The sequence below is a fragment of the Somniosus microcephalus genome, chromosome 8, assembly GCF_052327205.1.
Source record: "Somniosus microcephalus isolate GS21.2 chromosome 8, FLI_Smic_1.0, whole genome shotgun sequence".
In the NCBI taxonomy this organism is placed as follows: domain Eukaryota; kingdom Metazoa; phylum Chordata; class Chondrichthyes; order Squaliformes; family Somniosidae; genus Somniosus; species Somniosus microcephalus.
In genome coordinates, this window is record NC_140994.1 from 215730070 (window position 1) to 215746424 (window position 16355).

Here is a 16355-nt window from a genome sequence, read left to right on the forward strand (position 1 = left end):
CAGAAGGAGGGAGGAAAAATAAAGATCTCGGAGGGAGCGTTATACCAGACTCTGAACTCGAATCCTAAAAGCAGTATTGGATGAGAACTGGGAACAGGTCTCCTACTTTTGGTTAAAAATGGCAAGTAGCCACAGGGACACTAATGAAATAGAGAAGTATGAGGAAAGGAAAACTTTAAAAAGGATTCTCTTCTGCGATATAAGTCAATCACATTAGGAGCAGCAACAAACTGGATCGCATCATTAACCGATGACAACATAGACGCCTAATATTTAAGCTGTTTAAACTCTCAAACCGCAGATCATTGCAGATCTTCTGCTTGGCCACTCAACAAAAACGTGCTCTTCATATTACCATTAATATAATAAAACTTCCTGAAGTACTTCAAAGGTGAAAATAACCAGACATTGAGCAGCGATGTAAGGAGAATTGGGGTAGTGACTGAAGGTATAATCAAAGAGGTAAGTTTTCAAGCGGCTTTTGAACATAGGAAGAGGGCTATCATACAGTAAAACATTTACTTTTCTATATTATGATTGAGTATCAAGCCGGATTTCTCCACAACGTCTAATATTACCAGGAATTGCATTTGTAGTGTAACCAAACCAGAATTTTGTCCGGTATAATAACCAGAATGACATGAATAACATGCTGATGGCTTTAAATATCCCTTTCTTTAACGTTAATCTGTTTCAGGGAGTAAACTATGTCAGTTTGGAAAAAATCTTCAAGAGATAATTGCTACATTGAAATAAAACCTGACAACTTATTTTAAACTGCCTAATGCAGGCTGACAATTCACTGGTTGATTTTGCAAGTAATTTTGTTTCCAAAGTATATCGAGATTAAGTGCTTCAGCGATAGCTGGCAAAACCCATTTAATTTGCATTTGGAAGAGTCAATTATAGTAGAATGTCATCAGAAAATAAAGGAGGAATAGTTCTATCTGAAAACATGAAAACGCTATAATTGCAATGATCCAATGTTCCAGTCAATCTACCTTTATAACTATGTGTCCTTTCCTGGTTCCACTACGATCCAGCTCTCTGTGCTCTTTCACCATTACTATCTCCCCTTCCTCCTCCACTTTGTGAGTGTTCTTCTCCACTTGATTCAGAATCCGGCAGTAATCCTGCTGAGCTATACTTACAAACTGTCACAAGACAGGCAAAGAGACAGAAGAAAGTTGTTAGGTTAAGCACATTTTAGAAATAAGAGCCAACTTTTCAAGGCACAGGGCTCGATTTTCATTGGGCCGTTTGAGGCAGGATTGGCGGCGAGTTGGGGGGTTAAAATTGCAAAATCGGGGGGCACGAACCCATCCTGCCTCCATGCCAATTTCAAAGGAGGCGGATACCCGACCTGTGCTGGGACCCGCCTCCCCGAGGCGAGAAGGGGATTAGTGCCAATTAACTGCCTGTTAACAGGCAGTTTTTTTAGCCTAATCCCTATTTTTATCCCTGAAGTGTGGGATTCCTGACGGCTCCAAACCACGCCAAGTTAGCGAGGCGGACCGTTGGGCTGAAGGGCTTGGAGGGTTCGAGTTGTCCGGCGTTCAGGTGAGTGATGTGTGCATGAGTGCAGAGGTAAGTGTGTTTGGTCTGTGTAAAGTGTTTAAATAAGTTTTACTTACCTTTACAGCCTTCCTTCCTTCAGGACTCGGGAGTCCCTCATCTCACCAGCACAGAAAGCAGAATGGCCGCAATCTGTCAAAAGTTGCAGCATTCAGCCTTCTGTTGTGGAGAGATCTCTAAATCAGCCCGAGAGGAAGGAATTAACTTAGTGTACAGATTGTCAGTGTTTAACAGCTTCAAAGAGCTGTCAAACACTGATATTTCATCTGTCAAAAGCTCTCGACAGATGAAATGTCAATCTGTGACGTCACCTGTTGCTGGGTGGCCCTTAATTGGCCTGTTGAGCCCGCCCAGGTCAATCAAGTGAAAATCGCGTGGGTTAGCTACAACTCGATGGAGGCGGGACTACAACCCCAAAAGTTGTAGTCCCGCCTCCTACACGCCTCCAGTATCAAAATTCAGCCCACAGAGTCCCAAATATACATCCAGTTTTACACTGGTATAACGAGCGACATTGAGGTTAAATTAGTTTAAAATATTTCTGCACAAGACAGTCATATTTAATGAAATCTGGTACTTAAAGATACTGTTGTAAAACTTACAATCTTTTTATTAAGTGGCACAATAGTGTGCAAGTGAAAACAACTATAACACAAGCAGACTTCTTCATAAGTTTAATTCTGGTGGTTGTTGGAGCACCAGAAACATGAAAAAAATGGACATGAATACCAAAAGAGAAGTCACGGATTTCCTGTAACCTAGTGTATGCGCTGGCAACTAACGTTCCCTCAAATTTTTTTTGGGGTGTGCGGGCACATTCAATCGTATGTGCATGTGTGGTTTTTCCATTCAAAAGCAGCTGCGCGGGACCTCCAGACCACTACGAGGCCACGCAGCTTAACGGGAACATTGCCCGCAACCCTTTTAGATCACACAACATAAAAATAGATAAAGTGCATCACTCTACGAAACAGAGTTACGTGCAAAGAGCATCACAAAACTTCCACTGATCACCAGGCTATACAATGATTAATAAGCATGAGGATCTTTAAAAAAAAAATCACCAGTGTACACTGTAATACTACGTGAAAGTAAAAAAAATATACCTCAATGTTCTTCCTTCCTCTCAAGATGTTGATTCATGCTGCTTAACAACCATCAACAGAACCTCAAAGAAATGGCCACTGTTCACAAGTGAACCTTGATAATGAATGTTGGCAGACTATTTGATTTTGGTGGGGAAAGATGATCACAGGCAATTCTGATTCTGTCCTCACATACCTGTTTCAGCAGAGGCACACTGGCCAATACTGTCCCCCACTGCAGCCCACAGGCACTGAGGCTAACTACAGAGACCCATCACTACACTGGCTGAGCTAAGCTAACTCAGCACAGACCAGGCATCAAATCTGGGAGCTTCCATCTCTCTCACATTGCTTGGTGCATGTACCCACTGAGGCATCAGTATATCTACTGCTATGTGAGATTTAGAGAACAATCACAAACAGCTCAGGTACAATCATCTTAACCTCGTGAATACTGTAGAATACTGCCTTGTACTGTAGTTAGAAGCAGTCAGGAGTATCTACAAAGTTTCACACTGACCATATCAAAATAAAATGTTATGAAAACATACACTTTTACTCCCGAGTTTTAGAACTGCATCTTGTAAATACAAATATTAGATGTGGGTAGAAAATAGGAGATATAATGCTAGCAATTGAAGATAGTGATCTAAGTGTGCACTATGACACAAATAGACAAAAAGCTTACATTTTTCTCTGATCTGGGCTGAGCCACATACGAATGAAAACTCACCAGAAAACAGACTTATCCTGTTATAAAGGAAATGTGAACAGGGGCAGCTCAGATTATATCTTATAACACCGGAATAAAGAAATCAGCAAGACCAGATTTGTTAGTGCAGACTTACTGACTACTTGCTGTTAACAGTTGGAGTAAACAAATCTTAGAGAGAATGGAGATGTCTTTACATTTATATACTTTTACTTAGCGTCATCTATCCTATATTTTTCTACGGTATATTGTGATCATAAAATTTGGATGTTCTCCTAATCCTCCTCCCAGCTTCAGTGCTATCCTCCTCACTCTCTGGGTTATTTTGTCTACCTCGCAGAGAATTCCATCAACACTGGTGAAATTTGCTGTCTTTGGGAGGGAGTTGGGGGCGGGGGGGGAAAAGAAGAAATCAAACAGAAAGTACAAGCCTTGACTGGTATGCAAATTCTCATCGTTTAGTCAGGTACCTGGCACTAACTGCAGCTATTGACTGCCAACATGCACACATTACCAGTGTCAAGAGCCCAGCTGCCTTCAAGGAGATGGTCTAATTATTTCATTTATGTTCTCAGTTGCCCAGGAAATAGTCATCACTACAAAGCCTCCTCAAGTCTGGCTAAATTAGAAATTCTCTTGTTAAATTGCAATAATCAAAGTGCTCTTGAATCATGTCCTTACCTGACAATCATCTGCTTTGGTCCTAACAATTCCTTTCATATATTGTTTCTCCAAGGAAGGAGAAATACCAAAACTGTTTCCCATGCAAAGTATTTCAGCTCTTCCATGCGAGTCAGTAATTTCCACTGAGCCATTTAGAATAACATACCAGGACTCCAGCTGGAAGTAAAGAAAAATGGAATTTGAGGAAAAACTGCTATTTAAGATGTATGCACAAGTCACTCTTTTTTTTTACAAAATCATAAATTTAAAAGCCTCATATATTCCAGGACTCTTTCCTCAGCCACAATACCCACGACAAACAAATATGGACAGCGAGGGAGAGATTTCGGCTCTGCTATTAATAGCAACGTCATAAACATTCCCTTTTTCCACATATTTACAATTTTGCTAATGAACAGAATCCCTCCCCATAAAGTAATTTGAGAAAGACACGCACTGAAAATTGCCTGTGTCATAAACTGGTGGCTTTTAACTGTGTTAATTGCCCTACCAAAAAATGTATATGAGCTTGGATCAATTACTATTAGCAGACTGAAACCAGCACAGTCAAGTGTGATGAAAACTTGGCAATGTAAACACCATTCTCATTTTCCAAAAGAGGGAGTCTCAACGTCAACATCTTTGTTAAAAGAAAATAGTCTAGATAATTATAATACTCAGGGAGTGAGAGATGTCTATGAATTGCTGTTCTGTGCTTCCCAGCAGCCAGTTTTAAAGTAACCTTCTGGGAGTTGGCTGCCTGCCTTGTACTCAGATGATGATGCTTGGACCAGGAAGATTGAGAAGAATAGCTAAGAGGAGTTTCACCTTCCTAGTTTCAAGGAATAACAGAAAGATGACAATGGGGGGTTTTAGCAGAGTCACTGACTTAACTGTGAGGAGTCTGAACTAACTTGCATTGAAACACTTCAGATTGGCAGCATCTTCAGCTGCCTTATAATGTTATTCTGTCATTGTCCAGTAACTGTTCCCAGTCAGTTCAATATGTTTTCAAACTAAGCTTCATACCTATACATACAAAAAAATTAAAACTGGAAATAAAACTTATGCTTAAGTTATTTAGATGGGGTCCTGACAGAAAATCTCCTGCTTTTAGAGCATCATACCGCAATAAAAACATATGCCTGCTTTGCAATACAAGCCGCAGGTTTTGTCTGATATCAGGGGCAGCCTTTAGTGTGTTTTGCTAGTCTTTAACTCTGAATTTAATGCAATGTCAACCTGGCTAAAAAATGGGAAACCGGATTTGAAAAGCCAGGTGGTGTGCAGTAGGATCGTAGAGCAAAATCCAGAGGGAGCCCCGAGTACAACTGGAAAGAGAGCATAAAGGGATACTGCAACATAATTCTTACATTTGCTATTAAAAACAAAATACTTCCATTATTTATTTAGGATGGGAGAGTGAAGCACTCTTGTACACATGGTCATTTGTTTACAAACAGCAAAGCTCTTACAATAACATTCATTTAAATATTTCCAATAGTTTGATATTTATTTTCAACAATTCTTCCATTAGTGGGCAGTACCATGGATCACAGGGTTCAAGTTTGATACCTCCACTTCACAAAGCTCCTAATCTCAGCTCCACTGCTGAGAATTGGAGGCCAAGTCTGTCCCATAGGGGGATAGAACAAATCAGAGGGAACAATCATAAGTCGACTGCTCTCATGCAGCTACCACTTGGCTCAGCTGTGTTATCGGAAGCTTGGGAAAAGATTGCCAGCCTCTTGGCCACAGTCAGTCAGTCTGTAGCCAGGGAAGCAGACAAGGATTAGGAAGAAAATAGAGGGACTGCAAACCTTCAAATGAAAACAAATTAATTCTTCCTTCAGATAAAATGGAAATCATTTGATTTAGTGAAGTTTCCATGAACTATAAAAAGTACACAGCTGATTGCAGTGTTTACCTCTTTTCCATCGTCAGTTATTATTGCTCCTGCATGTTCCACTACTTCAAATATCATGACTGAGCACAGTTCTCGCCTGACAAACATGGTCATGTTGGCAAAAGCAGGGAGCTGATGCATGAATTCCAGCAATTGTTCTGCAAAGTGACACACACACAGTTAGCCTGGGTTACAGTGACACACATTTCCAAAGCACCACCACCAGGTACAGTATATATAATCACGTCAGGAACTCTCAGTAGTGTCTGTTGCAGTTACAGTGGGAGCGCTGAGAAAACTCAGGTACTTTTACATTGACAGTTTCCCCACTGGAGAGTGAGCACCATGTGCCATTGTCCACTATTTACTGTTCAGTTGTGGGTCGTTTATGTCGGGCTCTAATGTATAGCCTGGATACCAAAGTAGCATATACACAGTGCATCCAAGGGGACAGATTCCCCAGGTTTACTTTACTGAAACTAACTCACTTAATCTGACAACATATTTATAGGCTCAAATTTTCATGGCTCTCGGATATCATTGGTTCGCTGAACATCCAAGCCATTGTACTATGGAGTGTCGCCAATAGATGGAGATCCGCGTGCATGCTGCTGGCTGCAGTCCTGTGATATAAAGGCACTTTCAAATTCCAGTGTGAAATAAATCCACCACAGATTTAAAAACTTCCCATTTAAACTGTGCCAAAATATTTCATTCTACTATAAAAATGTTAATTCATGCTTTACAAAAAAAAAGAACTGGATGAATATTTGGTTTAAGACTAAGATCGAGGCTCTTTTATCAAAAATTCGGATAGAGACAAATGACTGCTGTGCAGAACACAATGGCCTGGATTTTGCGCTCTTGATGACGGCGTATGCATACTCTCTCTTGAAAAAAAACTACAAAAGAACATTAAAAAAAGCCAAGGATGAGAAAAAGCTACGAACACACACCTCAGCAGCTATGGAGTCAGTAATAATTTTAAACAGGAATTAGTGCAGTCTGAACCCTTTCTCATGCAACACTAAATAACAAGCCCTTCAAAACTGCTGTTTCACAGAAAATGGGCGCGCGTTGTGACTTTGCATTTTTAAAATTTTTGTTCTTGGGATGTAGGCAACACTGGCAAGGCAGCATTTAGTTGGGCTTCTCCTTGAGCCACTGCAGTCCTTGTGGTGATGGTGCTCCCACAATAGTGTTAGGTTGAGTCCATTGGCAGAGGCGAACTGCTGTGTTCTGGATGGCATCGAGCTTCTTGAGTGTTGTAGCCACTGCAGGCGAGTGCTGAGTATTCTATCATACTCTTGACTTGAGCCCTGTAGATGGTCGAGAGGCTTTGAGGGGCAGGAGGTGAGCTAGTATTAGCAGTTAATCATAATAGATTTGATTTTGCAATCTTTACAGGGTTTTACGCATAGTCTCACCCTGGTGATTTAGTCAGCCGAGCACCCTAATATGAAAGTGATATGCAAATTATGGATTATTCGTCCCAGGTAACATGTACAATACACTTTGTGGTCCAGTGATTTATTCAAAAATAAACTGAAACTCTGACTTTGAAAACGATGAAACATAGCTGGCACTGGTCCCTTGTATTTGCAGTTGTTGAAATATTTATATCTTGATGTACACCCCTAATTCCTAAGTTCCATATTGAATACCATTTTCTCTTCAGAAAAATTAACAGACTGGGTGGTGTAGGAAGTCAGCACATTGTCACCTACAAGTTCCATTTTTCTGCATTCAGTCCAGACTGCTGGGGCAATTTTTTCCTGTGTGGTAAACCACTAATCTGCCTGTACAGAACATGTCTGGGCATGCCTCAGCTGGCTCCGCCCCTGGCTCCACCCCAAAGCCCAGGTATAAAGGTGATTGACCTCCAGTCCCCCTGGCTTTAAGGATCGGTCTACCAGCAGAGGCATGCTCGTATTCTTTTGTTAATAAAAGCCTACTTGTTATAAGTTTAACTCTTAGTCTTCTGGAGTTATTGATGGCGCATCAATTTTATTAACAAAAGGTTTTGAAATGGAGCAAATCCTGAAACCGGAACGCCTGTAACTGGACCCTCAAATGGCGGATGCATCAAATAACTTAGAGCACTGGCTGAGCTGCTTCGAAGCATTCCTGCAGGCCTCCAGCACTACCGTCAGGACCGAAGCCGACAAACTGCTAGTACTGAACTCACGGGTGAGCCACCAAGTATATTCGATTATCCGAGACGCTGTATCCTACACGGCCGCTATCACGATACTAAAAGAACAATATACTAAGCCAGTCAATGAGGTCTACGCTAGACACCTCCTGGCTACCCGCAAACAGCGACCCGGGGAATCGGGTGACGAATACCTACGGGCACTGAGAGTCCTCGGCCGGGACTGCAAGTGCAAATCGGTGACGGCCGCGGAAAATACTGATGACCTAATCAGAGACGCCTACGTCGCCGGCATCAGGTCCAGCTACACTCGACAGAGACTGCTAGAGCAAAGTGGGCTCAACCTGCAGAAGGCTGTGGCCCTTGCTAACTCGCTGGACGTGGCCCTCCGAAACATGGATGCCTACCCCCCCCGACCATACGGCCCTCCCCGCCCCGTGGATGTCGCGGGGGCCGCCATCTTGGGACGCGGTAAGGCCACAGGCCTGCGCCACGCCACCACCGCCACGGCCCACCTGCAGCCCAACTACAGCTGCGATGTCCAGAGGCTCAAAGTGCTATTTCTGTGGCCAGGCCAAGCACCCCAGACAACACTGCCCGGCGAAGGACGCGATCTGCTCCAAATGCGGAAAGAAGGGAAACTATGCCAAAGTGTGCAGGGCGAAACCGACCAACTCCAGCAGCGCCGCGTGTGAGCCGTGCAGGTCGCCATCTTGGACACCACCAGCCGCGTGTGAGCCGTGCGAGCCGCCACCTTGGACATCACCAGCCGCGTGTGAGCGGTGCGGGCCGCCATCTTGGACGTCACTTTGGGACCAGGCCCCTGACTCCCCCACTGCTTCGCGCGAGTACAACAGCGACCCACCGACCTCAACGATGGCCTCCATCATCCTGGACCAATCCAGGCCTCACCAACTGGCCAGGTCCACGATGGACATCAAGGTAAACGGTCACGCAACAAACTGCCTATTTGACTGCGGGAGCACGGAGAGCTTTATCCACCCCGACACGGTGCGACGCTACTCCCTATCAGTCATGCCCACGCGCCACCGGGTCTCTATGGCCTCCAAGTCCCATACGGCGGACGTCAGCGGCTACTGTGTAGCGACCCTGACAGTAATGGGCACAGAGTACAAAGACTTTAAACTCCTTGTCCTGCCACAGCTCTGCGCTGCTGTGCTACTGGGACTGGGTTTCCAGTGCCACCTAGAGAGTGTCACGATGGCGTACGGCGGGCCCCTGCCCCCACTTACAGTCTGCAGCCGGCAAAATTTAAAACAACCGCCGCGCACAATATGCAGCCTATCCACCCTGAAAGTCAGCCCCCCCCCCCCGTTGTTTGCTAATCTCGCCCACGACTGCAAGCCCATCGCAACAAAAAGCAGGCGGTACAGTGCCGGGGATAGAAGCTTCATTAAAATAGAAGTAGAGAGACTCCTGCGGGAGGGGATTATCGAGGGCAGCACCAGCCCATGGCGAGCCCAAGTAGTGGTCGTGAAGACCGGCGAGAAACAGCGCCTGGTCATTGACTAGAGTCAAACAATCAATAGGTATACCCAATTAGACGCATACCCCCTTCCCCGCATATCTGATATGGTCAATCAGATTGCACAGTACCGGGTATTCTCTACCATTGACCTGAAGTCAGCATACCACCAACTCCCTAGCAGGCCTGAAGACCGCCAGTATACTGCCTTCGAGGCAAACGGCCGCCTCTACCACTTCCTCAGAGTTCCCTTCGGCGTCACCAACGGGGTCTCAGTCTTCCAAAGGGAGATGGACCGGATGGTTGACCAGAACGCGCTGCAGGCCACTTTTCCCTACCTGGACAATGTCACCATCTGCGGCCATGACCAGCAGGGCCATGACGCCAATCTAGAAAAATTCCTCCGAACAGCCCAGCGCTTAAATTTGACATACAACAAAGAAAAGTGTATGTTTCGCACCACCCACCTCGCTATCCTTGGCTGTGTAGTGGAAAACGGAGTCATCGGCCCCGACCCCGACCGAATGCGCCCCCTTCTGGAACTACCCCTGCCTCACTGCCTCAAAGCCCTGAAGAGATGTCTGGGGTTTTTCTCTTATTACGCCCAATGGGTGCCCAATTACGCGGACAAAGCCCGGCCCCTTATCAAGTCAACCTCCTTCCCCCTGGCGGCAGAGGCCCGTGCAGCCTTCACCCGCATAAAAGAGGACATTGCAAAGGCTACAATGCACGCCGTGGACGAGTCCATCCCTTTCCAAGTGGAGAGCGATGCGTCTGACTTCGCCCTGGCCGCAACCCTTAACCAGGCGGGGAGACCCGTGGCCTTCTTTTCACGAACCCTCCAGGGCCCCGAAATTAGACACTCCTCAGTTGAAAAGGAGGCCCAGGCTATAGTGGAGGCTGTACGGTATTGGAGGCATTACCTGGCCGGTAAACGCTTCACCCTGCTCACTGACCAACGATCAGTAGCATTTATGTTAAATAACAAGCAGAGGGGCAAAATCAAAAACGACAAGATATTGCGGTGGAGGATCGAATTATCCACCTACAATTATGATATCTTATACCGGCCCGGGAAACTTAATGAGCCCCCGGATGCCCTATCCGGTGGAACATGTGCCAACGCACAGGTCGATAGGCTACAGGCCCTCCACAACGATCTCTGCCACCCGGGGGTCACCAGGTTTTTCCACTTCATTAAGGCCCGCAACCTGCCTTACTCCATCGAGGAGGTCAGGACCATGACCAGGAACTGCCAAGTCTGTGCCGAATGCAAACCGCACTTTTATAGGCCAGACAGGGCGCACCTGATAAAAGCCACCCGCCCCTTCGAGCGCCTAAGCGTAGATTTTAAAGGGCCCCTCCCCTCCTCTGACCGCAACACGTACTTCCTCAACATCATTGACGAGTACTCCCGTTTCCCGTTCGCTATCCCCTGCCTGGACATGACCAGCGCCACAGTCATCAAATGTCTCAATGACCTCTTCGCCATATTCGGTTTTCCCAGCTACATCCATAGTGACAGGGGCTCGTCGTTCATGAGCGACGAGCTGCGCCAGTACCTGCTCGAAAAAGGGATAGCCACGAGCAGGACTACCAGCTACAACCCCCGGGGTAACAGACAAGTAGAAAGGGAGAACGCGACAGTGTGGAAAACCGCCATGCTAGCCTTAAAGTCCAGAGGCCTCCCAACCTCCCGCTGGCAAGAAGTCCTCCCCGATGCGCTTCACTCCATACGGTCACTACTCTGTACCGCCACGAACGCCACCCCTCACGAGAAAATGTTCGTCTTCCCTAGGAAATCCACCTCGGGGACATCGCTACCGCCATGGCCGACATCTCCAGGGCCCGTCTTGCTCAGGAAGCACGTGAGGAGCCATAAAACAGACCCCCTGGTCGAAAGGGTCCACCTCCTCCACGCCAACCCACAATATGCATACGTGGCGTATCCTGACGGGCGGGAGGACACGGTCTCCATACGAGACCTCGCACCCTCAGGTGCCACCGAAAACACCATTACCCACTACCCATTACCATTACCCACGACACACCCCTAGAAGGGAATCCACATCTAACCCAAGTAGACGGCACGCCAGGGCCCTGTGACCCACCCTTATACACCCACCGACCCCGCACCCACGAAGACGACACGCCGGTGCTCCGGCCCACGCGGGAAACGGCCGCGGGAAAAGAACCGCCGCAGCCGGCACCACGACGATCACTACGGCAGACAAGACCCCCGGAGAGACTTGCCTATACGAACTTCTGAGACACTTCACCCCGCCGGACTCATTTTAAACAAGGGGTGAATGTGGTAAACCACTAATCTGCCTGTACAGAACATGTCTGGGCATGCCTCAGCTGGCTCCGCCCCTGGCTCCACCCCTAAGCCCAGGTATAAAGGTGATTGACCTCCAGTCCCCCTGGCTTTAAGGATCGGTCTACCAGCAGAGGCATGCTCGTATTCTTTTGTTAATAAAAGCCTACTTGTTATAAGTTTAACTCTTAGTCTTCTGGAGTTATTGATGGCGCATCACTCTGTATTAGCCATAAGGGGCTTAAATGATATGAGCATGGCTCACTCTCAACCCTAATGATTCCATGTATCTTGGAGCGTTTGATGCTAACACTGAGTACCAAAGGTAAAAGTACTGATATCCTTCTTGATATGCACAAAAATTGATCTCAAAATTGAAAATGATAGACACCGACACTTTCACAATGTGGCAGAAAAATATTACTGTAATCCTCAAAGGAAGCAGCAGCATCCACACCAGCTTAAAACGTCAAATGTAAAAGCAATTACAATGAAAGAATCAGTCTGGATTGAAAAGTCATAAGCATTTAACGTTAAGGTTAAAATGTGTTTATTTCTGTGCAGCCCAGCTGTACTGAACAGGTGCTGGAAATGGAAACTGCCTGCAGCTCTTGTCACAATTTAAGCCAGTCCTCCAACTATTGTACCTCCTTGTTCAGAAGAGAACACATTACTAACGGCTATACATCTCAGTGTAAGGCTTTAATAAAGGTTATGCAGCATATACAATTTGAAACATTAAGTCCAGTATAAGCTATGCTTTCAGCAGGAACTTTTTCCAGTCTCCATTTCAGGTTAAGGCCCAACTATTGACAAATTACTTGTTTGGAAGAATGAAAAGTAATCTAATTTCTTTAAGATTTAATAAATATTCTAGTAAGAGGACTGAACCCAAAGCTTGCAACAGAAAATCTTTCATCTCTTCCTTGCAATTTTCACCTTTCCTCGTCTAAAAGTTTTAACACTTGCTGGGATATGCTTCCACATGTTCACACAGCTGTCAGTATAAAAATAGTTTTTTGGACTCTAGGGGAATCAAGGGATATGGGGGATCAGGCAGGAAAGTGGAGTGGAGGTTGAAGATCAGCCATGATCTTATTGAATGGCAGAGCAGGCTCGAGGGGCCGTATGGCCTACTCCTGCTCCTAATTCTTATGTTCTTACGTTCACACTAATGCGGCCATTCGTTGTGTGTGAATCCAGATGGTAAGCAGCAACGACTAATTGACCCATCCATTAACACAGCCAAGCACAATCATTTCCTTTGTCAACATGCACTTTGTAGCAGGGATTCTGCATAGCAATAAGGAGCAGGATTTTTGCACTTCTGAGACGGGGGGTGCGGAGGTTATTTACATCACCCTCGACCACTAACTCAGCTGAGATCAACAAACGTGGCACAAAGCAGGGATCAAACCTGGGACCTTCCTGATTTGTATGGCACAGGACCACACTGGACAGTGTACCTACCAACTGAACCATAGAGCGCTTCTGGATTGCTTTCTAAAATTATGGCTGTTTCTCTCAATGAGAATTTGAGAACTAATTTTCCTGTTTTCTGTGTGCATTATTCGTTAAAAATAATTAACAGCACACATCCTGATTCTGACACAGCATTAACTCCTGGTAATTGAGAAACTGTGGTGCTTCAAAAGCATTAACTTGCTTTCAAAAATTGTGAGTTTGCACAGGATTTTTTTTTTTTTTAATAAATCGTTCAGTAGTTTTGGATAAAAAAAGCTTTTTGTAGAATTTGTTAAGCTAAATTTCAAAACAAAGGGTTTCTAGGTAACACTGTCGTCGTTACAGTGCTCAAATAGGACCATCTCTGGTCACAGGTTTGTGTTTAAGCTGATGTCAATACTCTAGCCAGCTTATAAATCATGATGGCAATTATAATCAAATCACATGTTCCAGGCGTTGCGGGAGAATGTCCGTTATCCAGTTGCAGTTGCACACACGTACAAATAATCCTAAAAGGGGAGAGGATTGGGGGGTTAGGGAAGGGAGGGGACGGGGAGAGCAGGGAAAGGATATCACGTTTAATCAGTTGGTCACACCGCAGGTAAAGGCTGCACAGGCAGGAAGGGAATGGGTGACCGCCAGGCAGAATAGTAGGCGCAGGCAGGTAGTGCAGGAGTCGTCTGTGGCCATCCCCCTCTCAAACAGATATACCGCTTTGGATATTGTTGGGGAGGATGGCTTATCGGGGGAAGGCAGCAGCAACCAACTTCCTGGCACCATGGGTGGTTCTGCTGCACGGGACGGGAGGAAAAAGACTGGGAGAGCTATAGTGATAGGGGATTCTATTGTAAGGGCGCAAACGAGACTCCAGGATGGTGTGTTGCCTCCCTGGTGCAAGGGTCAAGGATGTCTCGGAGCGGCTGCAGGGCATTATGGAGGGGGAGGGTGAACAGCCAGTTGTCGTGGTGCATATAGGTACCAACAATATAGGTAAAAAAACGGGATGAGGTCCTAAAAGCTGAATATAGGGAGTTAGGAGGTAAATTAAAAAATAGAACCTCAAAAGGAAGTAATCTCAGGATTGCTACCAGTGCCACATGCTAGTCAGAGTAGAAATAGAAGGCTATTTCAGATGAATACGTGGCTAGAAGAATGGGGCAAGGGGGAGGGATTCAAATTCCTGGGACATTGGAACTGGTTCTGGGGGAGGTGGGACCAGTACAAACTGGAAGGTTTGCACCTGGGCAGGACCGGGACCGATGTCCTAGGGGGAGTGTTTGCTAGTGCTGTTGGGGAGGGTTTAAACTAAATGGCAGGAGGTTGGGAACCTGTGCAGGGAGACAGAGGAAAGGGAAGCAAGGATAGAAGCAAAAGACAGGAAGGAGAAAAGCAAAAGTGGAAGTCAGAGAAATCAAGGGTGTAAATCAAACATGGCCGCAGTAAACGATAATTCTAAAAGGTCCAAGAGTGTTAAAAAAACAAGCCTGAAGGCTTTGTGTCTTAATGCAAGGAGCATTCGTAATAAGGTGGATAAATTAGCTGCGCAAATAGATGTAAACGGATATGATATAATTGGGATTACTGAGACATGGCTCCAGGGTGACCAAGGCTGGGAATTCAACATCCAGGGGTATTCAATATTCAGGAAGGACAGCAAAAAGCTAAAGTCGGCGGGGTAGCATTGCTGGTTAAAGAGGAGAATAACACAATAGTAAGGAAGGATATTAGCTCTGATGATGTGGAATCTGTATGGGTAGAGCTGAGAAATACCAAGAGGCAGAAAACGTTAGTGGGAGTTGTATACAGACCCCCAAACAGTAATGCTGAGGTTGGGGATGGCATTAAACGGGAAATTAGAGATGCGTGCAATAAGGGCACAGCAGTTATCATGGGTGACTTTAATCTACATATAGATTGGTCTAACCAAATTAGTAACAATACTGTGGAAGAGGAATTCCTAGAGTGTATACGGGATGGTTTCCTGGACCAATATGTTGAGGAACCAACTAGAGATCAGGCCATCTTAGACTGGGTATTATGTAATGAGAAAGGATTAATTAGCAATCTTGTTGTGCGAGGCCCCTTGGGGCGGAGTGATCATAATATGATAGAATTCTTCATTAAGATGGAGAGTGAAGTATTTGACTCCGAGACTAGGGTCCTGAATTTAAATAAAGGAAACTACGATGGTATGAGGAGCGAGTTGGGTAGGATTGATTGGGGAATGTTACTCAAAGGGTTGATGGTGGATAGGCAATGGCAAACATTTAAAGATCGCATGGATGAACTACAGAATTTGTTCATCCCTGTTTGGCATAAAAATAAAACAAAAAAGGTGACTCAACCGTGGCTAACAAGGGAAATTAGGGATAGCATAAGATCCAAGGAGAGGACATATAAATTGGCCAGAAAAAGCAGTAAACCTGAGGATTGGGAGCAGTTTAGGATTCAACAAAGGAGGACAAAGGGATTAATTAAGAGGGGGGAAATAGAATATGAGAGTAAGCTTGCAGGGAACATAAAAACTGACTGTAAAAGCTTCTATAGATATGTGAAGAGAAAAAGATTGGTAAAGTCAAGCGTAGGTCCCTTGCAGTCAGAATCAGGGGAATTTATAATGGGGAACAAAGACATGGCAGACCAATTAAATACATACTTTGGTTCTGTCTTCACAAAGGAGGACACAAATAAACTCCCAGAGATGTCAGGGAACATAGGGTCTAATGAGAGGGAGGAACTGAATGAAATCAGTATTTGTAAGGAAATGGTGCAAGGGAAATTGACGGGATTGAAGGCTGATAAATCCCCAGGACCCGATAATCTACATCCTAGGGTACTTAAGGAAGTGGCCCGAGAAATAGTAGATGCATTGCCGGTCATCTTCCAAAATTCTATAGACTCTGGAACAGTTCCCATGGATTGGAGGGTAGCTAATGTAACCCCACTATTTAAAAAAGGTGGTAGAGAAAAAACAGGGAATTATAGACTGGTA

General features: G+C 45.3%; 1 protein-coding gene and 1 pseudogene across 8 annotated transcripts in view; one reads left to right on the top strand and one right to left on the bottom strand.

Moving 5' to 3' along the window:
- LOC147114097 (rap guanine nucleotide exchange factor 6-like) overlaps window positions 1–16355 on the bottom strand; it is a 412326-nt gene that overhangs the window by 82701 nt on the left and 313270 nt on the right. For all 8 annotated transcript variants that reach the window (XM_085995704.1, XM_085995706.1, XM_085995702.1 and 5 more), the window contains exons 9-11: window positions 5963–6099; window positions 4054–4212; window positions 1002–1154 (exon numbers count right to left, since the gene is read on the bottom strand). In XM_085995704.1, coding sequence (XP_085851830.1) covers window positions 1002–1154; window positions 4054–4212; window positions 5963–6099 — 449 coding nt within the window. The remainder of the gene's footprint in view (window positions 1–1001; window positions 1155–4053; window positions 4213–5962; window positions 6100–16355) is intronic.
- On the top strand, window positions 7902–8791 carry LOC147114098 (uncharacterized; annotated as a pseudogene).